Source organism: Oncorhynchus tshawytscha, linkage group LG14 (assembly GCF_018296145.1).
Source record: "Oncorhynchus tshawytscha isolate Ot180627B linkage group LG14, Otsh_v2.0, whole genome shotgun sequence".
NCBI lineage: Eukaryota > Metazoa > Chordata > Actinopteri > Salmoniformes > Salmonidae > Oncorhynchus > Oncorhynchus tshawytscha.
This window is the reverse complement of record NC_056442.1, coordinates 58898275-58926074: the sequence shown is the minus strand read 5'-3', so window position 1 is coordinate 58926074 and position 27800 is coordinate 58898275. Positions and strand designations below refer to the sequence as shown.

Below are 27800 nucleotides of genomic sequence, written 5' to 3'. Positions count from 1 at the left end.
CCGTCCTTATTATTGTTCCGCTGCAAACTTCATTTTTCTGTTGGCGTCTTGAATATTGATCTGATGAAACACGAAATCATAACCTAGACGGATTACTGGATTGATTATGTGTATTTGGATTATTAAATAGACTAAACCAAGATAACCTTTAGCTATAGCTAGCTTACACATTATTTATCTTGAATGCAAATGAGTTGCTAGTTATTAGCCAACTACTCTACTAGCTAACTAACTCAGACTTCTATGTTAGAGACCCTTGACTATTGAGTGAGCGTCTAGCTAGTCTTAATGACTTACTAATCATCTAGTTGACTTGATGTCAGAGTCGTGAGTTTGTGTTATCTAAAGCTGTAACGTTAGAAATGTCAGAGAGGAGAAGAGACAGCCGTAGCTGGGACTGGGACAACCCTCAGTGCCGAGCTCAGATGGACCAAATCTTCTTCCGCCGGCATGACTACATCCAGAACGGAACCACGGAACACAAAGAGTTCTGGAACTTCTTCGACCGCTTCCAGAGGTTCAAAACCAAGAAGGACATGTCAGGGGGCAGCAGGAAGGAAGACATGGAGGAGGGCAGAGACAGGAAGAAGACTGTAGATCTGGGTCTGCCTAAAGAATATGACGCCCGCTATCGGATCAACGTGTCAGTTTGTACCAAAGACACAGAGGAGAGGCTGGAGATGGGGAGGTCTGATCAGAGACACAGCCACAGACACAGCTCCTCAGGCCCAGGGAGTCAGGAGGTAGCTGACTGTCACCTGGCTTTGCTGCACTTCCTGGACTTCAGCCAGAGGCAGAGCTTTGGGAAGCTGGCCAAGTTGAGGACGGAGCAGAAAGCCCTTCCTATCTTTCAGTACCGGGACCGGATCGTGGAGTTGGTGCGGGCTAACCCGGTAGTAGTGGTGGCGGGGGATACAGGCTGTGGAAAGTCCACCCAGGTCCCCCAGTACCTCCTCTCCTCTGGGTTCAGTCACATAGCTTGCACTCAGCCTCGGCGGATTGCCTGTATCTCCCTCGCCAAGAGGGTCAGCTTTGAGAGTCTCAACCAGTACGGCTCCAAGGTAGGTAGTGGTGTAGTAAGAAGCTGTTTATTTACAGGCTTGAAAAATATCGTTTTTGGAATCACGCTTGGATAGGGATATCAAACAAATGTAATCATTTTCACACAATAGTAAGTGGGGGGGGGGGGGTTCCCCTTGAAAAATAAACATTTTCACAATATTGTACACCTTACACAGAGACCAAATCAACACTCAGACATTTAGCAGAACTACAAGCAGATAAACCCAAACTGACACACAGCTGTGTTTTATCTGCAGGTTGGCTATCAGATCCGTTTCGAGGGGACCCGTACCCCGTCCACCAAGCTGTTGTTCCTGACAGAGGGGTTACTACTGAGACAGATACAGGCTGACGGGGCCCTGGAGCAGTACCAGGTAGTATAATATACAGTACCATGTAGTATAATATACAGTACCAGGTAGTATAATATACAGTACCAGGTAGTATAATATACAGGACCAGGTAGTATAATATACAGGACCAGGTAGTATAATATACAGTACCAGGTAGTATAATATACGGTACCAGGTAGTATAATATACGGTACCAGGTAGTATAATATACGGTACCAGGTAGTATCATATACGGTACCAGGTAGTATCATATACGGTACCAGGTAGTATCATATACAGGACCAGGTAGTATCATATACAGGACCAGGTAGTATCATATACAGGACCAGGTAGTATCATATACAGGACCAGGTAGTATCATATACAGGACCAGGTAGTATCATATACATGACCATGTAGTATCATATACAGGACCAGGTAGTATCATATACAGGACCAGGTAGTATCATATACAGGACCAGGTAGTATCATATACAGGACCAGGTAGTATCATATACAGGACCAGGTAGTATCATATACAGGACCAGGTAGTATCATATACAGGACCAGGTAGTATCATATACAGGACCAGGTAGTATCATATACAGGACCAGGTAGTATCATATACAGGACCAGGTAGTATCATATACAGGACCAGGTAGTATAATATACAGTACCATGTAGTATAATATACAGTACCAGGTAGTATAATCTACAGGACCAGGTAGTATAATATACAGGACCAGTCAAAAGTTCGGACACAACTACTCATTCAAGGGTTTTTCTTTATTTTTACTATTTTCTACATTGTAGAATAATGGTGATGACATTAACACATATGGAATCATGTAGTAACCAAAAAAAGTGTTAAACAAATCAAAATATATTGTATATTTTAGAAGTAGCCACCCTTTTCCATTCTCTCAACCAGAGTGCCTGGACACAGCCCTTAGCCGTGGTATATTAACCATATTCCCCGAACCCCGAGGTTCCATTCTCTCAACCAGAGTGCCTGGACACAGCCCTTAGGCCGTGGTATATTAACCATATACCCCGAACCCCGAGGTTCCATTCTCTCAACCAGAGTGCCTGGACACAGCCCTTAGCCGTGGTATATTAACCATATTCCCCGAACCCCGAGGTTCCATTCTCTCAACCAGAGTGCCTGGACACAGCCCTTAGGCCGTGGTATATTAACCATATACCCCGAACCCCGAGGTTCCATTCTCTCAACCAGAGTGCCTGGACACAGCCCTTAGGCCGTGGTATATTAACCATATACCCCGAACCCCGAGGTTCCATTCTCTCAACCAGAGTGCCTGGACACAGCCCTTAGGCCGTGGTATATTAACCATATACCCCGAACCCCCGAGGTTCCTTATTGCTATGATGAACTGGTTATCAACTCAATTAGACAAATTCATGTTTTGTTATACCCATGGCATATGGTCTGATATACCACACCAATCAGCATTCAAGGCTTGAACCACCCAGTTTTATAATATATACCAGTATATAATATATATAATTATTATAATATAATATATAAATATAATCTATAATACATATCAATATAAAATATACCGGACAATATACAGTGCCTTCTGGTCTATAGTAGTGCACTATATAGGGAATAGGGCTCTGGTCTATAGTACTGCACTATATAGGGAATAGGGCTCTGGTCTATAGTAGTGCACTATATAGGGAATAGGGCTCTGGTCTATAGTACTGCACTATATAGGGAATAGGGTTCTGGTCTAAAGTAGTGCACTATATAGGGAATAGGGTTCTGGTCTATAGTAGTGCACTATATAGGGAATAGGGTTCTGGTCTATAGTACTGCACTATATAGGGAATAGGGTTCTGGTCTAAAGTAGTGCACTATATAGGGAATAGGGTTCTGGTCTATAGTAGTGCACTATATAGGGAATAGGGTTCTGGTCTATAGTAGTGCACTATATAGGGAATAGGGTTCTGGTCTATAGTAGTGCACTATATAGGGAATAGGGTTTCTGGTCTATAGTAGTGCACTATATAGGGAATAGGGTTCTGGTCTATAGTAGTGCACTATATAGGGTTCTGAATAGGGTTCTGGTCTAAGTAGTGCACTATATAGGGAATAGGGTTCTGGTCTATAGTAGTGCACTATATAGGGAATAGGGTTCTGGTCTATAGTAGTGCACTATATAGGGAATAGGGCTCTGGTCTATAGTAGTGCACTATATAGGGAATAGGGTTCTGGTCTATAGTAGTGCACTATATAGGGAATAGGGTTCTGGTCTAAATAGGGTAGTACTGCACTATATAGGGAATAGGGTTCTGGTCTAAAGTAGTGCACTATATAGGGAATAGGGTTCTGGTCTAAAGTAGTGCACTATATAGGGAATAGGGTTCTGGTCTAAAGTACTGCACTATATAGGGAATAGGGTTCTGGTCTATAGTAGTGCACTATATAGGGAATAGGGTTCTGGTCTAAAGTAGTGCACTATATAGGGAATAGGGTTCTGGTCTATAGTACTGCACTATATAGGGAATAGGGTTCTGGTCTAAAGTAGTGCACTATATAGGGAATAGGGTTCTGGTCTATAGTAGTGCACTATATAGGGTCTAAAGAATAGGGTTCTGGTCTAAAGTAGTGCACTATATAGGGAATAGGGCTCTGGTCTAAAGTACTGCACTATATAGGGAATAGGGCTCTGGTCTAAAGTACTGCACTATATAGGGAATAGGGCTCTGGTCTATAGTACTGCACTATATAGGGAATAGGGTTCTGGTCTATAGTAGTGCACTATATAGGGAATAGGGTTCTGGTCTATAGTAGTGCACTATATAGGGAATAGGGCTCTGGTCTATAGTAGTGCACTATATAGGGAATAGGGCTCTGGTCTAAAGTAGTGCACTATATAGGGAATAGGGCTCTGGTCTAAAGTACTGCACTATATAGGGAATAGGGCTCTGGTCTATAGTACTGCACTATATAGGGAATAGGGTTCTGGTCTATAGTAGTGCACTATATAGGGAATAGGGTTCTGGTCTATAGTAGTGCACTATATAGGGAATAGGGTTCTGGTCTATAGTAGTGCACTATATAGGGAATAGGGTTCTGGTCTAAAGTAGTGCACTATATAGGGAATAGGGCTCTGGTCTAAAGTACTGCACTATATAGGGAATAGGGCTCTGGTCTATAGTACTGCACTATATAGGGAATAGGGCTCTGGTCTATAGTACTGCACTATATAGGGAATAGGGCTCTGGTCTATAGTACTGCACTATATAGGGAATAGGGCTCTGGTCTATAGTACTGCACTATATAGGGAATAGGGCTCTGGTCTATAGTACTGCACTATATAGGGAATAGGGCTCTGGTCTATAGTACTGCACTATATAGGGAATAGGGCTCTGGTCTAAAGTAGTGCACTATATAGGGAATAGGGCTCTGGTCTAAAGTAGTGCACTATATAGGGAATAGTGCTCTGGTCTAAAGTAGTGCACTATATAGGGAATAGGGCTCTGGTCTAAAGTAGTGCACTATATAGGGAATAGTGCTCTGGTCTAAAGTAGTGCACTATATAGGGAATAGGGTCCCATAGGGCTCTGGTCTAAAGTAGTGCACTATATATAGGGAATAGTGCTCTGGTCTAAAGTAGTTCACTATATAGGGAATAGGGTCCCATAGGGCTCTGGTCTAAAGTAGTTCACTATGTAGGGAATAGGGTCCCATAGGGCTCTGGTCTAAAGTAGTGCACTATGTAGGGAATAGGGTTCCATTTGGGACACACCCTAGTTTTTCCATTACCTGTCAGTGTGTGGATCTTACCTACCTCCCTATTCCACCCAGGTGTTGATTGTTGACGAGGTGCATGAGCGACACCTCCACTGTGACTTCCTCCTGGGGGTCCTGCGCTCCCTCCTGGCCACCCGCCCCGACCTCCGCTTGGTCCTCATGTCCGCCACCATCAACATAAAACTCTTCTCCAGCTACTTTAATAATGCACCTGTACTGCAGGTACCGGGCAGGCTCTTCCCTATACAGGTGAGTGGACAATAGATTTCAAACCCTCTGGGACCCACAGACATTTCATATTCAAACCCTCTCCTCTGGGACCCATTTCATATTTTGGTTGTTGCCCTGCACTAACTCACCTGTTTCTCCTAGTCAAGGTGATTTAGTTGACAAGTGGAATCAGGTGTGCTCTGGAAAAGTTTAAATAAATGGAACGGCTAGGACATCTACTTTGTGCATGACACAAGTAATTTTTCCAACAATTGTTTACAAACAGATTATTTCACTTATAATTCACAGTATCACAATTCTAGTGGGTCAGAAGTTTACATGCACTAAGTTGACTGTGCCTTTAAACAGCTTGAAAATTCCAGAAAATTATGTCAAGGCTTTAGAAGCTTCTGATAGGCTAATTGACATCATCTGAGTCAATTGGAGGTGTACCTGTGGATGTATTTCAAGGCCTACCTTCAAACTCAGTGCCTCTTTGCTTGACATCATGGGAAAATCAAAAGAAATCAGCCAAGACCTCAAGTCTGGTTCATCCTTGGGAGCAATTTCCAAACACCTGAAGGTACCAAGTTCATCAAACAAACAATAGTATGCAAGTATAAACACCATGGGACCACGCAGCCATCATACCACTCAGGAAGGAGACGCATTCTGTCTCCTAGAGAAAAGGGTACTTTGGTGCGAAAAGTGCAAATCAATCCCAGAACAACAGCAAAGGACCTTGTGAAAATGCTGGAGGAAACCGGTACAAAAGTATCTATATCCACAGTAAAACAACTCCTATATCGATATAACCTGAAAGGCCGCTCAGCAAGGAAGAAGCCACTGCTCCAAAACTGTCATAAAAAATACAGACTACGGTTTGCAACTGCACAGGGGGACAAAGATCGTACTTTTTGGAGAAATGTCCTCTGGTCTGATGAAACAAAAATAGAACTGTTTGGCCATAATGACCATCGTTATGTTTGGAGGAAAAAGGGGGAGGCTTGCAAGCCGAAGAACACCTTCCCAACCGTGAAGCACAGGGGTGGCAGCATCATGTTGTGGGGGTGCTTTGCTGCAGGAGGGACTGGTGGACTTCACAAAATAGATGGCATTATGAGGCAGGACAGTTATGTGGATATATTGAAGCAACGTCTCAAGACATCAGTCAGGAAGTTAAAACTTGGTCCCAAATGGGTCTTCCAAATGGACAATGACCCCAAGCATACTTCCAAAATTGTGTCAAAATGGCTTAAGGACAACAAAGTCATTGGAGTGGCCATCACAAAGCCCTGACCTCAATCCTATAGAAAATGTGTTGGCAGAACTGAACAAGCATGTGGAAGCAAGGAGGCCTACAAACCTGACTCAGTTACACCAGCTCTGTCAGGAGGAATGGGCCAAAATTCACCCAACTTATTGTGGGAAGCTTGTGGAAGGCTACCCAAAACCTTTGACCCAAGTTAAACAATTTAAAGGCAATGCTACCAAATACTAATTGAGTGTATGTAAACTTCTGACTCACTGGGAATGTGATGAAAGAAATAAAAGCTGAAATATATAATTCTCTCTACTATTATTATGACATTTCACATTCTTATAATAAAGTGGTGATCCTAACTGACCTAAAACAGGGAATTTTTACTAGGATTAAATGTCAGGAATTGTGAAAAACTTGAGTTTAAATGTATTAGGCTAAGGTGTATGTAAACTTCTAACTCTAAGTCTAATAAACTGGAGATCCTATCTGTGGTTACAATGCCCACCAAAGCTTTAGTGACAGTCAAGCAAAGCCTACATCCTTGTATAGCTCCGTCTGTGGTTAGGCCTAAAATGTCTCTGGTCCTGTTTTTCATTCTGTCAAACAAAGTGGCAGGGTCAGGCTGTTGAAATTTAAGATTGGGCCGTTCAGATACGGCTGTTATTTAATATATAGTAATGATTGGGCCGTTCAGATACGGCTGTTATTTAATATATAGTAATGATTGGGCCGTTCAGTGACTGCTGTTATTTAATATATAGTAATGATTGGGCCGTTCAGTGACGGCTATTATTTAATATATAGTAATGATTGGGCCGTTCAGTGACTGCTGTTATTTAATATATAGTAATGATTGGGCCGTTCAGTGACTGCTGTTATTTAATATATAGTAATGATTGGGCCGTTCAGTGACGGCTGTTATTTAATATATAGTAATGATTGGGCCGTTCAGTCACTGCTGTTATTTAATATATAGTAATGATTGGGCCGTTCAGATACGGCTGTTATTTAATATATAGTAATGATTGGGCCGTTCAGTGACGGCTGTTATTTAATATATAGTAATGATTGGGCCGTTCAGTGACTGCTGTTATTTAATATATAGTAATGATTGGGCCGTTCAGTGACGGCTGTTAGTTCATTTCTAGATAATGCCTCTCCCTGTGACGTCCAGGAACTCACTTTTCTTCTATGTCTGAGTCCCACCCTATTCCTTATATAGTGCACGACTATTGACCAGAAGGATGATGGTGTTATTCAGGATGAAGACTCTCTCTCTCTCTCTGTCTCTCTCTGTCTCTGTCTCTCTCTGTCTCTCTGTCTCTGTGTCTTTCTGACTGTCTGATGGGTAGGTGATCTACCAGCCCATCCCACAAGAGGAGCAGCCGTCCCGCTCGGAGAAGCTGGACCCCCGCCCATACCTCCGTGTGCTGCAGGGCATCGACCAACGCTACCCGCCTGAGGAGAGAGGCGACCTGCTTCTGTTCCTCAGCGGCGTGGCAGAGATATCTACCATCTTAGAGGCATGCCAGGCCTACGCCACACACACCAAGCGCTGGATCGTTCTGCCCCTCCACAGCACCCTGTCCCTGGTACAGCAGGATAAGGTACAGTACAGTAGGATGAGGTACAGCAGGATGAGGTACAGTACAGTAGGATGAGGTACAGTTACAGTACAGTAGGATGAGGTACAGTACAGCAGGATGAGGTACGGTAGCAGTACAGCAGGATGAGGTACAGTACAGCAGGATGAGGTACAGTACAGCAGGATGAGATACAGTAGCAGTACAGTAGGATGAGGTACAGTAGGATGAGGTACAGTAGGATGAGATACAGTACAGTAGGATGGGGTACAGTAGCAGTACAGCAGGATGAGGTACAGTACAGTAGGATGAGGTACAGTACAGCAGGATGAGGTACAGTAGCAGTACAGCAGGATGAGGTACAGTACAGCAGGATGAGGTACAGTAGCAGTACAGTAGGATGAGGTACAGTACAGTAGGATGAGGTACAGTACAGCAGGATGAGGTACAGTACAGTAGGATGAGGTACAGTAGGATGGGGTACAGTAGGATGGGGTACAGTAGGATGGGGTACAGTAGGATGAGGTACAGTAGTATGAGATACAGTACAGTAGAATGGGGTACAGTAGCAGTACAGCAGGATGAGGTACAATACAGCAGGATGAGGTACAGTACAGCAGGATGAGGTACAGTAGCAGGATGAGGTACAGTACAGCAGGATGAGATACAGTACAGTAGGATGGGGTACAGTAGCAGTACAGCAGGATGAGTTACAGTACAGTAGGATGAGGTACAGTACAGCAGGATGAGGTACAGTAGCAGTACAGCAGGATGAGGTACAGTACAGCAGGATGAGGTACAGTACAGTAGGATGAGGTACAGTAGGATGAGGTACATTACAGTAGGATGAGGTACAGTAGCGGTACAGTAGGATGAGGTAGAGTACAGTAGGATGAGGTAGAGTACAGTAGGATGAGGTAGAGTACAGTAGGATGAGGTACAATAGCAGTACAGCAGGATGAGGTACAGTACAGCAGGATGAGGTACAGCACAGTAGGATGAGGTACAGTACAGCAGGATGAGGTACAGTAGCAGTACAGCAGGATGAGGTACAGTACAGTAGGATGAGGTACAGTAGCAGTACAGCAGGATAAGGTACAGCAGGATGAGGTACAGTACAGTAGGATGAGGTACAGTAGGATGAGGTACAGGAGGATGAGGTACAGTAGCAGTACAGCAGGATGAGGTACAGTACAGTAGGATGAGGTACAGTAGCAGTACAGCAGGATAAGTTACAGCAGGATGAGGTACAGTAGCAGTACAGCAGGATGAGGTACAGTACAGTAGGATGAGGTACAGTAGCAGTACAGCAGGATAAGTTACAGCAGGATGAGGTACAGCAGGATGAGGTACAGTACAGCAGGATGAGGTACAGTACAGCAGGATGAGGTACAGTACAGCAGGATGAGGTACAGTACAGCAGGATGAGGTACAGTACAGCAGGATGAGGTACAGTAGGAGTACAGCAGGATGAGGTACAGTACAGTAGGATGAGGTACAGTACAGTAGGATGAGGTACAGTACAGCAGGATGAGGTACAGTAGCAGTACAGCAGGATGAGGTACAGTACAGTAGGATGAGGTACAGTAACAGTACAGCAGGATAAGGTACAGCAGGATGAGGTACAGTAGGATGATGTACGGTAGCAGTAGCAGGATGAGGTACAGCAGGATGAGTTACAGTAGCAGTACAGCAGGATGAGGTACAGCATAGTAGGATGAGGTACAGTAGGATGAGGTACAGTACAGTAGGATGAGGTACAGTACAGTAGGATGAGGTACAGTACAGCAGGATGAGGTACAGTAGCAGTACAGCAGGATGAGGTACAGTACAGCATGATGAGGTACAGTACAGCAGGATGAGGTACAGTAGCAGTACAGCAGGATAAGGTACAGTACAGTAGGATGAGATACAGTACAGTAGGATGGGGTACAGTAGCAGTACAGCAGGATGAGGTACAATACAGTAGGATGAGGTACAATACAGTAGGGTGAGGTACAGTACAGCAGGATGAGGTACAGTAGCAGTACAGCAGGATGAGGTACAGTACAGCAGGATGAGGTACAGTAGGATGAGATACAGTACAGTAGGATGGGGTACAGTAGCAGTACAGCAGGATGAGGTACAGTACATTAGGATGAGGTATAGTAGCAGTACAGCAGGATGAGGTACAGTAGGATGAGATACAGTAGCAGTACAGTAGGATGAGGTACAGTAGCAGTACAGCAGGATGAGGTACAGTACAGTAGGATGAGGTACAGTAGGATGAGATACAGTAGCAGTACAGCAGGATGAGGTACAATACAGTAGGATGAGGTACAGTACAGCAGGATGAGGTACAGTAGCAGTACAGCAGGATGAGGTACAGTACAGCAGGATGAGGTACAGTTGGATGAGATACAGTACAGTAGGATGGGGTACAGTAGCAGTACAGCAGGATGAGGTACAGTACAGTAGGATGAGGTACAATACAGCAGGATGAGGTACAGTAGCAGTACAGCAGGATGAGGTACAGTACAGTAGGATGAGGTACAGTAGGATGAGGTACAGTACAGTAGGATGAGGTACAGTACAGTAGGATGAGGTACAGTACAGCAGGATGAGGTACAGTAGCAGTACAGCAGGATGAGGTACAGTACAGCAGGATGAGGTACAGTTGGATGAGATACAGTACAGTAGGATGGGGTACAGTAGCAGTACAGCAGGATGAGGTACAGTACAGTAGGATGAGGTACAATACAGCAGGATGAGGTACAGTAGCAGTACAGCAGGATGAGGTACAGTAGGATGAGGTACAGTACAGTAGGATGAGGTACAGTACAGTAGGATGAGGTACAGTACAGTAGGATGAGGTACAGTACAGCAGGATGAGGTACAGTAGCAGTACAGCAGGATGAGGTACAGTACAGCAGGATGAGGTACAGTAGCAGTACAGTAGGATGAGGTACGGTACAGTAGGATGAGGTACATTACAGTAGGATGAGGTACAGTAGCGGTACAGTAGGATTAGGTAGAGTACAGTAGGATGAGGTACAGTAGCAGTACAGCAGGATGAGGTACAGTAGCAGTACAGCAGGATGAGGTACAGTACAGTAGGATGAGGTACTGTAGCAGTACAGCAGGATAAGGTACAGCAGGATGAGGTACAGTAGGATGATGTACGGTAGCAGTAGCAGGATGAGGTACAGCAGGATGAGTTACAGTAGCAGTACAGTAGGATGAGGTACAGTACAGTAGGATGAGGTACAGTACAGTAGGATGAGGTACAGTACAGTAGGATGAGGTACAGTACAGCAGGATGAGGTACAGTACAGCAGGATGAGGTACAGTTGGATGAGATACAGTACAGTAGGATGGGGTTCAGTAGCATGAGGTACAGTACAGTAGGATGAGGTACAGTACAGCAGGATGAGGTACAGTACAGCAGGATGAGGTACAGTAGCAGTACAACAGGATGAGGTACAGTAGGATGAGGTACAGTACAGTAGGATAAGTTACAGTACAGCAGGATGAGGTACAGTAGCAGTACAGCAGGATGAGGTACAGTAGGATGCAGTACAGTACAGTAGGATGAGGTACAGTACAGTAGGATGAGGTACAGTACAGTAGGATGAGGTACAGTACAGTAGGATGAGGTACAGTAGCAGTACAGCAGGATGATGTATGAATCTGAGACAGTCTATTGGCAGGTCTAGGAGCAGGTCTAGGGGCAGGTCTATGAGCAGGTCTAGGAGCAGGTCTATGAGCAGGTGTAGGGGCAGGTCTAGGTGCTGGTCTATGGGCAGGTCTAGGAGCAGGTCTAGGGGCAGGTCTAGGAGCAGGTCTAGGGGCAGGTCTAGGGGCAGATCTATGGAGCAGATCTATGGAGCTGGTCTAGGGGCAGGTCTATGGGGCAGGTCTATGGAGCAGGTCTATGGAGCTGGTCTAGGGGCAGGTCTATGGAGCAGGTCTATGGGGCAGGTCTAGGGGCAGGTCTATGGAGCTGGTCTAGGGGCAGATCTAAGGAGCAGGTTTATGGAGCAGGTTTAGGGGCAGGTCTAGGGGCAGATCTATGGAGCAGGTTTAGGGGCAGGTCTAGGAGCAGGTCTAGGGGCAGATCTATGGAGCAGGTCTAGGGGTAGATCTATGGAGCAGGTCTAGGGGCAGATCTATGGAGCAGGTCTAGGGGCAGATCTATGGAGCAGGTCTAGGGGCAGATCTATGGAGCAGGTCTAGGGGCAGATCTATGGAGCAGGTCTAGGGGCAGATCTATGGAGCAGGTCTAGGGGCAGATCTATGGAGCAGGTCTAGGGGCTGATCTATGGAGCAGGTCTAGGGGCAGATCTATGGAGCAGGTCTAGGGGCAGATCTATGGAGCAGGTCTAGGGGCAGATCTATGGAGCAGGTCTAGGAGCAGGTCTAGGGGCAGGTCTAGGAGCAGGTCTATGGAGCAGGTCTAGGGGTATATCTATGGAGCAGGTCTAAGAGCAGGTCTAGGGGCAGGTCTAGGGGTATATCTATGGAGCAGGTCTAGGAGCATGTCTAGGGGTATATCTATGGAGCAGGTCTAGGGGCAGGTCTAGGGGCAGGTCTAGGGGCAGGTCTATGGAGCAGGTCTAGGGGTATAGCTATGGAGCAGGTCTAGGAGCAGGTCTAGGGGCAGGTCTAGGGGTATATCTATGGAGCAGGTCTAGGAGCATGTCTAGGGGTATATCTATGGAGCAGGTCTAGGGGCAGGTCTAGGGGTATATCTATGGAGCAGGTCTAGGGGTATATCTATGGAGCAGGTCTAGGGGTATATCTATGGAGCAGGTCTAGGGGTATATCTATGGAGCAGGTCTAGGGGTATATCTATGGAGCAGGTCTAGGAGCAGGTCTAGGGGCAGGTCTAGGGGCAGGTCTAGGGGCAGGTCTAGGAGCAGGTCTATGGAGCAGGTCTAGGGGTATAGCTATGGAGCAGGTCTAGGAGCAGGTCTAGGGGCAGGTCTAGGGGTATATCTATGGAGCAGGTCTAGGAGCAGGTCTAGGGGTATATCTATGGAGCAGGTCTAGGGGTATATCTATGGAGCAGGTCTAGGGGTATATCTATGGAGCAGGTCTAGGGGTATATCTATGGAGTAGGTCTAGGGGTATATCTATGGAGCAGGTCTAGGGGTATATCTATGGAGCAGGTCTAGGGGTAGGTCTATGGAGCAGGTCTAGGGGTATATCTATGGAGCAGGTCTAGGGGTATATCTATGGAGCAGGTCTAGGGGTATATCTATGGAGCAGGTCTAGGGGTATATCTATGGAGCAGGTCTAGGGGTATATCTATGGAGCAGGTCTAGGGGTATATCTATGGAGCAGGTCTAGGGGTAGGTCTATGGAGCAGGTCTAGGAGCAGGTCTAGGGGTATATCTATGGAGCAGGTCTAGGGGTATATCTATGGAGCAGGTCTAGGGGTATATCTATGGAGCAGGTCTAGGGGTATATCTATGGAGCAGGTCTAGGGGCAGGTCTAGGGGTATATCTATGGAGCAGGTCTAGGGGTATATCTATGGAGCAGGTCTAGGGGTAGGTCTATGGAGCAGGTCTAGGGGTATATCTATGGAGCAGGTCTAGGGGTATATCTATGGAGCAGGTCTAGGGGTATATCTATGGAGCAGGTCTAGGGGCAGGTCTAGGGGTAGGTCTATGTCTATGGAGCAGGTCTGACTGTGTATCTCACCTGTGCAGCTTTAAAGTATTAATTAGGTCTGATGATCATAAAAGTGGATGCCTTACAACAAGATGTTTAATCATCATGTTCCCATGGCATTGGGGCTAAAACATGGAACTGTGTATTATATGTTGTGTCTGTAGGTGTTTGACATCTCTCCTCCGGGAGTGAGGAAATGTATCATCTCTACCAACGTAGCAGAGACATCCGTCACCATCGACGGGGTGCGCTTCGTCGTCGACTCGGGTAAGACAACCCGAAGCACGACCCGGAACCCCCGAGTGTGCGCAGCGCTCCAAGACACTGCATCTCAGTGCAAGAGGCGTCACTACAGTGCCTGGTTTGAATCCCAGGCTGTATTACATACGGCCCGTGATTGGGAGTCCAATAGGGCGGCGCCGGGTTTGGTCCCGGGGGGGTAGGACCGTCGTTGGAAATAAGTTATTCTTAACGGACTAGTTTCAATAAAGGTTCAAAAACAAAATAACCGCTGCTCAGTGGGACAGAGAGGAGCCTGGGTAATGTCATTGTTGTGTCCGTCTGGGGGGGGAACAGACAAAAGCTTCTTTAAAGATCTCAAGCGTGTTGCTGTGTGTCACTTTCAGAAATAGAACACAATGTATTACCTCTGAATGTGTCCTCAAGGCAAGGTGAAGGAGATGAGTTTTGACCCGAAGGCTAAGATGCAGCGTCTGCAGGAGTTCTGGATCAGTCGAGCCAGTTCTGAGCAGAGGAAAGGCCGGGCCGGGAGGACGGGACCTGGGGTGTGTTATCGGCTCTATTCTGAGTCCGACTACGAGGCCTTCGCACCTTACCCTGTCCCAGAGATACACAGGGTGGCCCTCGACTCACTAGTACTACAGGTATCCTGACCCCTAACCTTTCACACCTTACCCCGTCCCAGAGATACACAGGGTGGTACTCACTCGTACTACAGGTATCTTGACCCCTAACCTTTCACACCTTACCCTGTCCCAGAGATACACAGGGTGGTACTCATTCGTACTACAGGTACTGAACGACTGAAATCCCTCTTCGCTGTTCTGGTTTTCTGTTCCCTATAGTTACTTCTGCATGCCAAAATATTGTTTCCTGTCGTTACAGATGAAGAGTATGAGTCTAGGAGACCCACGATCCTTTTTGTTCATCGACCCTCCTCCCGCGGCCAGTATCCAGACTGCAGTAACCTACCTCAGGGAACAGGGGGCGCTAGACGCTAGAGGAGATCTCACCTCTATCGGAAGCCTGCTGGCACAACTTCCTGTTGACGTGGTCATAGGTACGTCCCTCTGAAATAAAGAAGTATCCCTGTTGTGACTTCTGCCATCCTGTACTGTGCCCTGAATAGGGCCCTGAGGATTTCCTGATCACACGACCTGGGCAGACAAACCTCCAGGCCCTAGTTATATTCTATGTATTAACCATGAGCCCTAACCCCTAAATCTGTGTTCAAATACATTCATTTAAATACATACAGTGGGGCAAAAAGGTATTTAGTCAGCCACCAATTGTGCAAGTTCTCCCACTTAAAAAGATGAGAGAGGCCTGTAATTTTCATCATAGGTACACTTAAACTATGACAGACAAAATGAGAAAAATAATCTGGAAAATCACATTGTAGGATTTTTATGAATTTATTTGCAAATTATGGTGGAAAACTTGGTGGAGCTGGTCCTGACCCTTAACCCCTGACCTCTGTGTGTCTAGGTAAGATGCTGGTGCTGGGGTCAGTGTTTAACCTGGTGGAGCCGGTCCTGACGGTGGCTGCTGCCCTCAGTGTTCAGTCCCCATTTCTCCGCTCGGCCCAACACAACCCCGACTGTGCCACAGCACGCCAGCCCCTGCACTCCAACCAGGGAGACCCCTTCACCCTGCTCAACACCTTCAACGCCTGGGTGCAGGTCAGCCAATCAGGGCACAGAAAACATCTTTAGTCACCCTCTGTGCGAAGCCACTTACCTTACTTACGTCTTGTAATGGAGAATTTAAGATCACTAAATATTCCATTTAGAGTGATTGACATTATGTGTAGCATATTAGTGTAGACACTCCAGTCATCAAACCTTCTCCTCCAGGTGAAGGGGGAGAGAGGAGGTGCCAGCAGGAAGTGGTGCAGGAGGAGAGGGCTGGAGGAACAGAGGCTTTATGAGATGGTCAACCTACGAAGACAGTTCAAGGTAGTATTACATACTGACATCAGTATGTAATAAATCTGTTCCTGTCCCCCCCTCTATGGTATAACCCCCCCATCTTCTCTATGGTGTAAACCCCCATCTTCTCTATGGTGTAACCCCCCATCTTCTCTATGGTGTAACCCCCCATCTTCTCTATGGTGTTAACCCCCCATCTTCTCTATGGTATAACCCCCCATCTTCTCTATGGTGTAAACCCCCCATCTTCTCTATGGTGTAACCCCCATCTTCTCTATGTTGTAACCCCCCATCTTCTCTATGGTGTAACCCCCATCTTCTCTATGGTGTAACCCCCCATCTTCTCTATGGTGTAACCCCCCATCTTCTCTATGGTGTAAACCCCCATCTTCTCTATGGTGTAAACCCCCATCTTCTCTATGGTGTAAACCCCCATCTTCTCTATGGTGTAAACCCCCATCTTCTCTATGGTGTAAACCCCCATCTTCTCTATGGTGTAAACCCCCATCTTCTCTATGGTGTAACCCCCCATCTTCTCTATGGTGTAACCCCCCATCTTCTCTATGGTGTAACCCCCCATCTTCTCTATGGTGTAACCCCCCATCTTCTCTATGGTGTAACCCCCCATCTTCTCTATGGTGTAACCCCCCATCTTCTCTATGGTGTAACCCCCATCTTCTCTATCTTCTCTATGGTGTAACCCCCCATCTTCTCTATGGTGTAACCCCCCATCTTCTCTATGGTGTAAACCCCCATCTTCTCTATGGTGTAACCCCCCATCTTCTCTATGGTGTAACCCCCCATCTTCTCTATGGTGTAACCCCCCATCTTCTCTATGGTGTGTAACCCCCATCTTCTCTATGGTGTAAACCCCCCATCTTCTCTATGGTGTAACCCCCCATCTTCTCTATGGTGTAAACCCCCATCTTCTCTATGGTGTAACCCCCCATCTTCTCTATGGTGTAACCCCCCATCTTCTCTATGGTGTAACCCCCCATCTTCTCTATGGTGTAACCCCCCATCTTCTCTATGGTGTAACCCCCCCCATCTTCTCTATGGTGTAACCCCCCATCTTCTCTATGGTGTAACCCCCCATCTTCTCTATGGTGTAACCCCCCATCTTCTCTATGGTGTAACCCCCATCTTCTCTATGGTGTAACCCCCCATCTTCTCTATGGTGTAACCCCCCATCTTCTCTATGGTGTAAACCCCCATCTTCTCTATGGTGTAAACCCCCATCTTCTCTATGGTGTAAACCCCCCATCTTCTCTATGGTGTAACCCCCATCTTCTCTATGGTGTAACCCCCCATCTTCTCTATGGTGTAACCCCCATCTTCTCTATGGTGTAAACCCCCATCTTCTCTATGGTGTAACCCCCCATCTTCTCTATGGTGTAAACCCCCCATCTTCTCTATGGTGTAAACCCCCATCTTCTCTATGGTGTAACCCCCCTCCCCCATCTTCTCTATGGTGTAAACCCCCATCTCCTCTATGGTGTAAACCCCCATCTTCTCTATGGTGTAAACCCCCATCTTCTCTATGGTGTAAACCCCCATCTTCTCTATGGTGTAACCCCCCATCTTCTCTATGGTGTAACCCCCATCTTCTCTATTGTGTAACCCCCCATCTTCTCTATGGTGTAAACCCCCCATCTTCTCTATGGTGTAAACCCCCCATCTTCTCTATGGTGTAAACCCCCATCTTCTCTATGGTGTAACCCCCTCCCCCATCTTCTCTATGGTGTAAACCCCCATCTTCTCGATGGTGTAAACCCCCATCTTCTCTATGGTGTAAACCCCCATCTTCTCTATGGTGTAAACCCCCATCTTCTCTATGGTGTAACCCCCATCTTCTCTATGGTGTAACCCCCATCTTCTCTATGGTGTAACCCCCCATCTTCTCTATGGTGTAACACCCCCATCTTCTCTATGGTGTAAACCCCCCATCTTCTCTATGGTGTAACCCCCCATCTTCTCTATGGTGTAACCCCCCATCTTCTCTATGGTGTAACCCCCCATCTTCTCTATGGTGTAACCCCCATCTTCTCTATGGTGTAACCCCCCCCCCCATCTTCTCGATGGTGTAAACCCCCATCTTCTCTATGGTGTAAACCCCCCCCATCTTCTCTATGGTGTAACCCCCCCATCTTCTCTATGGTGTAACATTTTTTTTTTAAAGTAAATAAATAAATGCTTGCCTGGGCTGATGAGATGGTGATTGCTCAGATAACTAGGCATTTTAACGTCAGATTTAGCCAGTCGTAACTTGTGAAAATAACACCGTCTGGAATGCGCTCTTAATAACCAAAGTATGAATTTTCTTATGAAAATGTAAACATCAACGAAACAAGTATTTCTACCGGTACATGTGCGCTTTCAAATAGTTTTCTTTGGCAACTACAGTATAAACGTGATTAGGGCGTCCATTCTGTACATTACCTTGGAAAAAATGAACTCCGCGACTCGGCTCCGGCTCGTTTCCGCTTCGTCGTTTATTATTTCTAAGGTAATGTTCACAACACCGGCATTTATCCCTAACGTGTTCCCCGCCTGGTGTGGCAACAGGAGCTGTTGCGTAGTCATGGTCTGTTGGAGGTGCTGGAGGAGAGGGCTCCCTCTGGTGGAGAGCGAGGACAGCGCAGGGAGAGGTTGACCGAGAGGAGGAAGCTACATCAGCTGAAGAGAGAACATGACCTGGCAGAGGGCGGTAGGAGGAAGGTCCTGAGACTGGAGGAGGGACAGGATGGGGAGGGGGATTCTGGGTCGGACACAGAGCAGGGCGCGACGGGACGGGACGGGAAAGACAAGGAGCAGACCGGTGGACACAACCTGGACATACAGGTGAGGATGATGTCACTATGGGCGGGAGCCATGGCAACAGACCAGTCGGTTACATTGTCAAATGACCGTAATTAATAACATAAAAAGGCTTCAATTATATTGTCTGTAGATTTATATGAACTGTAATCCTTACAAATTCTTATACCCCCTTTTTTAGATTTTAAAACATATCTGTCTTGAACCCTCCCTTACAGGAAGTGAAGTTCAAGCTTCGCCACAACGTGTCAGAGCTCCAGGAAGCGGCGTCGGCCAGCCAGGACCTGTCGTCAAGGCAACAAGCCCTCCTGAAGCTGCTGCTTTGTCGAGGCCTTTACCCCCAGCTGGCGTTGCCAGACGAACACAATGCCAACCGCAAGGACTCAGAACAGGTGTGTGTGTGTGAACAGGAGTGTAGGCGTGAGCGTGTGTGAACAGGAGTGTGTGTGTGTAGATGTGAGCGTGTGTGAATAGGAGTGTGTGTAGGTGTGAGCGTGTGTGAACAGGAGTGTGTGTGTGTAGGTGTGAGCGTGTGTGAACAGGAGTGTGTGTGTGTAGGTGTGAGCGTGTGTGAATAGGAGTGTGTGTAGATGTGAGCATGTGTGAATAGGAGTGTGTGTAGGTGTGAGCGTGTGTGAACAGGAGTGTGTGTGTGTAGGTGTGAGCGTGTGTGAACAGGAGTGTGTGTGTGTAGGTGTGAGCGTGTGTGAGCAGGAGTGTGAGTGTGAGTGTGTGTGTGTGTGTGTGTACGGTGATAATGTCCCTGTCTCCTATAGGTGTTCCACACCCGTAACAAGCAAGGGGTAGTGATCCACCCCACCAGTGTGTTTGCCAGCGACCCAGAGGTGCTGCACGTCCCTGAGGAGGGGAACAGAGAGGGGCCTGACAAAGGGGAGAGCAGCAAACACCAGCTCCTAGCCTTCGTTACTCTACTTGAGACCAACAAGCCTTATGTATCCAACTGTGTCAGAGTCCCAGCCTTACAGGTCAGTACCGGGTCAGAGTCCCAGCCTTACAGGTCAGTACCGGGTCAGAGTCCCAGCCCTAACAGGTCAGTACCGGGTCAGAGTCCCAGCCCTAACAGGTCAGTACCGGGTCAGAGTCCCAGCCCTAACGGGTCAGTACCGGGTCAGAGTCCCAGCCCTAACGGGTCAGTACCGGGTCAGAGTCCCAGCCCTAACGGGTCAGTACCGGGTCAGAGTCCCAGCCCTAACGGGTCAGTACCGGGTCAGAGTCCCAGCCCTAACGGGTCAGTACCGGGTCAGAGTCCCAGCCCTAACGGGTCAGTACCGGGTCAGAGTCCCAGCCCTAACGGGTCAGTACCGGGTCAGAGTCCCAGCCCTAACGGGTCAGTACCGGGTCAGAGTCCCAGCCCTGCCGGGTCAGTACCGGGTCAGAGTCTCAGCTCGATGCCTGACAAAGATCCACCTCAGACTGAAATGTTATCAGTGTCAGAGCTGGTTTCGGAACACAGCTTTTATGGTTCCTGTCTGCACTGTTTCTCTCCTGACTGTCTGTTCGTGTCCCCTTCCAGGCCCTGTTGCTGGTAGCTAACTCCTTGGACAGTAATGCTGACTGTACCAGGCTGGTGGTGGATGGCTGGTTGGAGGTAGGACTGACAGGAGAGGGGGCTCTGAAGGTTCTGTCCACCTCCCTCACTCTCAGGGCCGACTGGGAGCGCCTCCTGCTAGCCCAGCTGGGACAGGGCACTCTGGGGGCCGGAGCGGGGAGCAGGGCCAAGGCTGGGAGGGGAGAGGGGCTGGGGGTACCTGGGCTCTCCCGTAAAGACCTGGAGAAACTCAGTGAAGGACTGGTCCGCTTCCTGCTATACACTGAGGTACAGGAACACCTAACCTTTAACGTTGAGACTACTTTATAATATGGTATATTGGTATTTTAACGGGGATCTTGGAACCACCCATCCCGGATCCGGGATAATTGTCATAAACTACGCTAAATAGCATAGCGCAACGGTCAAATAATCTTACTAGAAAATATTCATATTCATGAAATCACAAGTGAAATATAGTGAAACACAGCTTAGCCTTTTGTTAATCACCCTGTCATCTCAGATTTTGAAATTATGCTTTACAGCCAAAGCAAGACAAGCATTTGTGTAAGTTTATCGATAGCCTAGCATAGCATTATGTACACCTAGCGGCAGGTAACTTGGTCTCGAAAATCAGAAAAGCAATCAAATAAATCGTTTACCTTTGATGAGCTTCGGATGTTTTCACTCACGAGACTCCCAGTTAGACAGCAAATATTCCTTTTGTTCCATAAAGATATTTTTTTATATCCAAATACCTCTGTTAGTTTGGTGCGTTATGCCCAGGAATCCACCGGAAAGAGCGGTCACGACAACGCAGACAAAAATTCCAAATTATATCCATAATATCGACAGAAACATGGCAAACGTTTTTTATAATCAATCCTCAGGGTGTTTCTCAAATATCTATTCGATAATCTATCAACCGGGACAGTTGGCTTTTCACTAGGACCGGGAGGAAAAATGGCTTCCTCTCTGTTTAGCGCAAAAATCACACTGAGAGCCAACAACTGACCACTTACGCAATGTGGACGTTTACGCTCATTCTTCAAAATAAAGGCCTGAAACTACGTCTAAAGGCTGTAGACACCTTAGGGAAGCCACAGAAAAAGGAATCTGGTTGATATCCCTTTCAATGGGCAATAGGGATGCATAGAAAGACAAGGGTTTCAAAATAAGAGTCACTTCCAGATTGGATTTTTCTCAGGATTTCGCCTACAATATCAGTTCTGTTATACTCACAGACAATATTTTTACAGTTTTGGAAACTTTAGAGTGTTTTCTATCCTAAGCTGTCAATTATATACATATTCTAGCATCTGGTCCTGAGAAATAGGCAGTTTACCTTGGGAATGTTATTTTTCCAAAAATAAAAATAGTGCCCCCTAGTTTCAAGAGGTTCTTTTAACTGTGGGTTCTAGTTATAACATAGAAACTAGGACTTTGTTTTTCCTACCATGTTATCTGACCAGGAAAAGCTCTCATGTCTAATCATCACGTCCCTCGTTTATTGTCTAGATAACATCATGAGAACACCCCCAACTGAGGTGTCTGTCTGCCTGTCTGTCCTCTCCGTCTGTCTGTCCGTCCTCTTCAGGTGAGCTACAGTCTACGTCGTTTGACAGGCCTGCAGGTACAGAACCTCTACGTAGGTCCCCAGGCCCAGTCCGAGTTCTCTGAGCCCCATGCCCCAAACCCCCTTTTCCCTGGGGTGGAGGCGCAACCTGACACCATCAAGGGAGGCCTCCAAGTCACCAAATACTTCACCTACAACTGCCTCACTGTGAGTAGAGGTTATCATATTACCAACTACAGATGGATAACTGACTCCACACTCCACAAGCAACCATAGACCAGTTCTAGCTTTGATTTAACCAATCAGATGAGTCAACAACACGAGCTGACGCAGACCAAAACATATCAGAATATTTCTGAATATCGCAGAGTAAACTTTAGGAAAAGACAGTTAGTCAACACTATATATGCTCCCAACTCTTTACTGGGTCAACCTGGGGTCCACCGTGGGTCAACCTGGGGTCCACCGTGGGTCAACCTGGGGTCCACCGAGGGTCAACCTGGGGTCCACCGTGCAAAAGCAGCAGCTACTCTTCCTGGGGTTTATTATGGATCCCCATTAGTTCCTGTCAAGGCAGCAGTTACTCTTCCTGGGGTTTAATATGGATCCCCATTAGTTCCTGCCAAGGCTACAGCTACTCTTCCTGGGGTTTATTATGGATCCCCATTAGTTCCTGCCAAGGCTGCAGCTACTCTTCCTGGGGTTTATTATGGATCCCCATTAGTTCCTGCCAAGGCAGCAGCTACTCTTCCTGGGGTTTGTTATGGATCCCCATTAGTTCCTGCCAAGGTAGCAGCTACTCTTCCTGGGGTTTAATATGGATCCCCATTAGTTCCTGCCAAGGCAGCAGCTACTCTTCCTGGGGTTTGTTATGGATCCCCATTAGTTCCTGCCAAGGCAGCAGCTACTCTTCCTGGGGTTTGTTATGGATCCCCATTAGTTCCTGCCAAGGCAGCAGCTACTCTTCCTGGGGTTTGTTATGGATCCCCATTTAGTTCCTGCCAAGGTAGCAGCTACTCTTCCTGGGGTTTGTTATGGATCCCCATTAGTTCCTGCCAAGGTAGCAGCTACTCTTCCTGGGGTTTGTTATGGATCCCCATTAGTTCCTGCCAAGGTAGCAGCTACTCTTCCTGGGGTTTATTATGGATCCCCATTAGTTCCTGCCAAGGCAGCGGCTACTCTTCCTGGGGTTTATTACGGATCCACGTTAGTTATAATACATAGTTATATGTATTATAATGTGTCTGTTCCCCAGGACTCTAAGGACCTCTACAGTGAGTGTCTGTATTATAACGTGTCTGTTCCCCAGGACTCTAAGGACCTCTACAGTGAGTGTCTGTATTATAACGTGTCTGTTCCCCAGGACTCTAAGGACCTCTACAGTGAGTGTCTGTACTGTAATGTGTCTGTTCCCCAGGACTCTAAGGACCTCTACAGTGAGTGTCTGCGTACGTTCTGGTCCTGTCCCCACTGTGACCTGTACAGTCCTGTCACACCACTGGAGAGGATGAGCCACGAGGCCACTTGCAGGCCGCCTGAGGAACAGCAGGACAACCAGGACAAAGGTGAGGCTCAAATGGCACCCTATCCCCTATGTAGTGCACTGCTTTAGACCAGAGCCCTATGGAACCCAATTCCCTATATAGTGAACTACTTTAGACCGGAGCCCTATAGCACCCTATTCCCTATATAGTGCACTACTTTAGACCAGAGCCCTATTCCCTATATAGTGAACTACTTTAGACCGGAGCCCTATAGCACCCTATTCCCTATATAGTGCACTACTTTAGACCAGAGCCCTATTCCCTATATAGTGCACTACTTTAGACCAGAACCCTATTCCCTATATAGTGCACTACTTTAGACCAGAACCCTATTCCCTATATACTACACTACTTTAGACCAGAGCCCTATTCCCTATATAGTACACTGCTTTAGACCAGAGCCCTATAGAACCCTATTCCCTATATAGTGCACTACTTTAGACCAGAGCCCTATAGAACCCTATTCCCTATATAGTGCACTACTTTAGACCAGGGCCCTATTGAACCCTATTCCCTATAAAGTGCACTACTTTAGACCAGGGCCCTATAGAACCCTATTCCCTATAAAGTGCACTACTTTAGACCAGAGGCCTATTCCCTATATAGTGCACTACTTTAGACCAGGGCCCTATAGAACCCTATTCCCTATATAGTGCACTACTTTAGACCAGGGCCCTATTCCCTTTCTAGTGCACTACTTTAGACCAGAGCCCTATAGAACCCTATTCCCTATATAGTGCACTACTTTAGACCAGGGCCCTATAGAACCCTATTCCCTACATAGTACACTACTTTAGACCAGGGCCCTATAGAACCCTATTCCCTATATAGTACACTACTTTAGACCAGAGCCCTATAGAACCCTATTCCCTATATAGTGCACTACTTTAGACCAGGGCCCTATAGAACCCTATTCCCTATATAGTGCACTACTTTAGACCAGAGCCCTATAGAACCCTATTCCCTATATAGTACACTGCTTTAGACCAGAGCCCTATAGAACCCTATTCCCTATATAGTGCACTACTTTAGACCAGGGTCCTATAGAACCCTATTCCCTATAAAGTGCACTACTTTAGACCAGAGCCCTATTCCCTATATAGTGCACTACTTAAGACCAGGGCCCTATAGAACCCTATTCCCTATATAGTGCACTACTTTAGACCAGGGCCCTATTCCCTTTCTAGTGCACTACTTTAGACCAGGGCCCTATAGAACCCTATTCCCTATATAGTGCACTACTTTAGACCAGAGCCCTATAGAACCCTATTCCCTATATAGTGCACTACTTTAGACCAGGGCCCTATAGAACCCTATTCCCTATATAGTGCACTACTTTAGACCAGGGCCCTATAGAACCCTATTCCCTATATAGTGCACTACTTTAGACCAGAGTCCTATTCCCTATATAGTGCACTACTTTAGACCAGGGCCCTATAGAACCCTATTCCCTATATAGTGCACTACTTTAGACCAGAGTCCTATTCCCTATATAGTGCACTACTTTAGACCAGGGCCCTATAGAACCCTATTCCCTATATAGTGCACTACTTTAGACCAGAGCCCTATTCCCTATATAGTGCACTACTTTAGACCAGGGCCCTATTCCCTTTCTAGTGCACTACTTTAGACCAGGGCCCTATAGAACCCTATTCCCTATATAGTGCACTACTTTAGACCAGGGCCCTATAGAACCCTATTCCCTATATAGTGCACTACTTTAGACCAGGGCCCTATTCCCTTTCTAGTGCACTACTTTAGACCAGGGCCCTATAGAACCCTATTCCCTATAAAGTGCACTACTTTAGACCAGGGCCCTATAGCACCCTATTCCCTATATAGTGCACTACTTTAGACCAGAACCCTATTCCCTATATAGTGCACTACTTTAGACCAGACTTCCTTGATGTTTTTACAACTTTATTGGAGTCCACCTGTGGTTAATTCAATTGATTGGACATGATTTGGAAAGGCACACACCTGTCTATATAAGGTCCCACAGTTGACAGTGCATGTCAGAGCTAAAACCAAGCCATGAGGTTGAAGGAATTGTCCATAGAGTTCCGAGACAGGATTGAGACGAGGTACAGATCTGGGGAAGGGTACCAAAAAAAATCTGCAGCATTGAAGGTCCCCAAGAACACAGTGGCCTCCATCATTCTGAAATGGAAGAAGTTTGGAACCACCAAGACTCTTCCTAGAGCTGGCCGCCCGGCCAAACTGAGCAATCGGGGGAGAAGGGCCTTCGTCAGGGAGGTGACCAAGAACCCGATGGTCACTCTGACAGAGTTCCTCTGTGGAGTTGGGAGAACCTTCCAGAAGGACAACCATCTCTGCAGCACTCCACCAATCAGGCCTTTATGGTAGAGTGGCCAGACAGAAGCCACTCCTCAGTAAAAGGCACCTGACAGCCCGCTTGGAGTTTACCAGATTCTCTGCTCTGATGAAACCAAGATTGAACTCTTTGGCCTGAATGCCAAACATCACGTCTGGAGGAAACCTGGCACCATCCCTACGGTGAAGCATGGTGGTGACAGCATCATGCTGTGGGGATGTTTTTCAGTGATAGGGACTGGGAGACTAGTCCGGATCGAGGGAAAGATGAACGGGGCAAAGTACTGAGAGATTCTTGATGAAAACCTGCTCCAGAGCACTCAGGACCTCAGACTGGTGTGAAGGTTGACCTTCCAACAGCACAATGACCCTAAGCACACAGCCAAGACAACGCAGGAGTGGCTTGGGGACAAGTCTCAGAATGGACTTGAACCCTATCAAACATTGCTGGAAAGACCTAAAAATAGCTGTGCAGCGATGCTCCCCATCCAACTTGACAGAGCTTGAGAGGATCTTCAGAGAAGAATGGGAGAAACTCCCCAAATACAGGTGTGCCAAGCTTGTAGTGTCATACCCAAGAAGAATCCAGGCTGTAATCGCTGCCAAAGGTGCTTCAACAAAGTACCGAGTAAAGGGTTTGAATATATATGTAAATCTCAGTTTTTTTTATTTGTAATAAATTTGCAAAACTTTCTAAAATACAGTTTTTGCTTTGTCCTTATGGGGTATTGTGATGTCATTATGGGGTATTGTGATGTCCTTATGAGGTATTGTGATGTCATTATGGGGTATTGTGATGTCATTATGGGGTATTGTGTGTAGATTGATGAGGGGGAAAAAACAATTTAATCCATTTTAGAATAAGGCTGTAATGTAACAATGTGGATAAAGGGGTCTGAATACTTTCTGAATGCCCTGTATATATGTAATATGATCTCTAGGAATGAAGCTAACTGACAGATGCTGTTGTCTGTTTCAGAGGGTGATGATGTGAAGGCAGCCTCCTCTTCCTTCTCTGTTTCCAGTCTGGCCAGAGTCTACCACTGTGATGTCTGTGACAAGGACCTGACGCTCACTTCTACAGAGATCCTCAAACACAAGAGACAGCACATGCACTCTGGACGTTGAAACAGAGATCATTAAACACCAAGAGACAGCACGTGCACTCTGGACATTGAAACAGAGATCCTTAAACACCAAGAGACAGCACATGCACGTTGAGAGACACTAAAGTTTCCTGCCTAGATCACCTGATCAGGACAAACTAATGGCCTTCAATTAACTGCTATGGAGAAATCAACAACCTGAAAGGTTTCAGTGAATACTGTTTTATAATAAAATCAAGAGTCACGCCTCTTTCTTCTTCTGGTCATGTGATTTTTGTTGGTTTCATCTCGACTTCTTTATTAGTTGAAGCTCTGTCAGCTCCCATGGTAACAGACTGAATGACATGCAGGTGTCACAGAGGCAGGAAGCGTTTGTTTAAAATATAGAGGAGTGTTTAATGATACAAACCCACGATATGGAACACCTCAAAGCAGCACATTGGCACAAAGTCAGACAGCACAGAAGATGAACACATAAATTAACCAATCAGAATAAATATCTCATTAAATAAATAAACAGGTCATATTTCAGTAATTACTTTGAAACAAATAAATACATATTAAAATGCACATCGGCAGAAATAAATTAATTGACCCCCCCTCCCCAAAAATAAAAAGTACTTACATACAGAGTTACTACGAAATCAGGTTATTGATTAATCAAATCAAAAGGCACATTTATTAAGATGTAAGAATGGGGCCTTGGGTTGGGATACCATGTAGCCTGTCTCTCTCTCAGTACTGGGTTGGGATACCATGTAGCATGTCTCTCTCTCAGTAGTGTGTTGGGATACCATGTAGCCTGTCTCTCT

General features: G+C 46.5%; 1 protein-coding gene across 1 annotated transcript; it reads left to right on the top strand.

The window, feature by feature from the left end:
• Positions 1 to 23: 23 nt before the first annotated feature.
• Positions 24 to 27242, top strand: dhx34 (DEAH (Asp-Glu-Ala-His) box polypeptide 34). Its single transcript, XM_042297761.1, has 16 exons — positions 24 to 1061; positions 1320 to 1436; positions 5233 to 5427; positions 8005 to 8259; positions 14056 to 14158; positions 14558 to 14775; positions 15017 to 15191; positions 15620 to 15813; positions 15988 to 16089; positions 18628 to 18903; positions 19098 to 19271; positions 19656 to 19865; positions 20414 to 20716; positions 22026 to 22211; positions 23422 to 23569; positions 26862 to 27242. Exons 1-16 carry the CDS (start codon positions 363 to 365, stop codon positions 27008 to 27010), a joined length of 3504 nt encoding a protein of 1167 aa, XP_042153695.1. The 5' UTR covers positions 24 to 362; the 3' UTR covers positions 27011 to 27242.
• Positions 27243 to 27800: the final 558 nt, after the last annotated feature.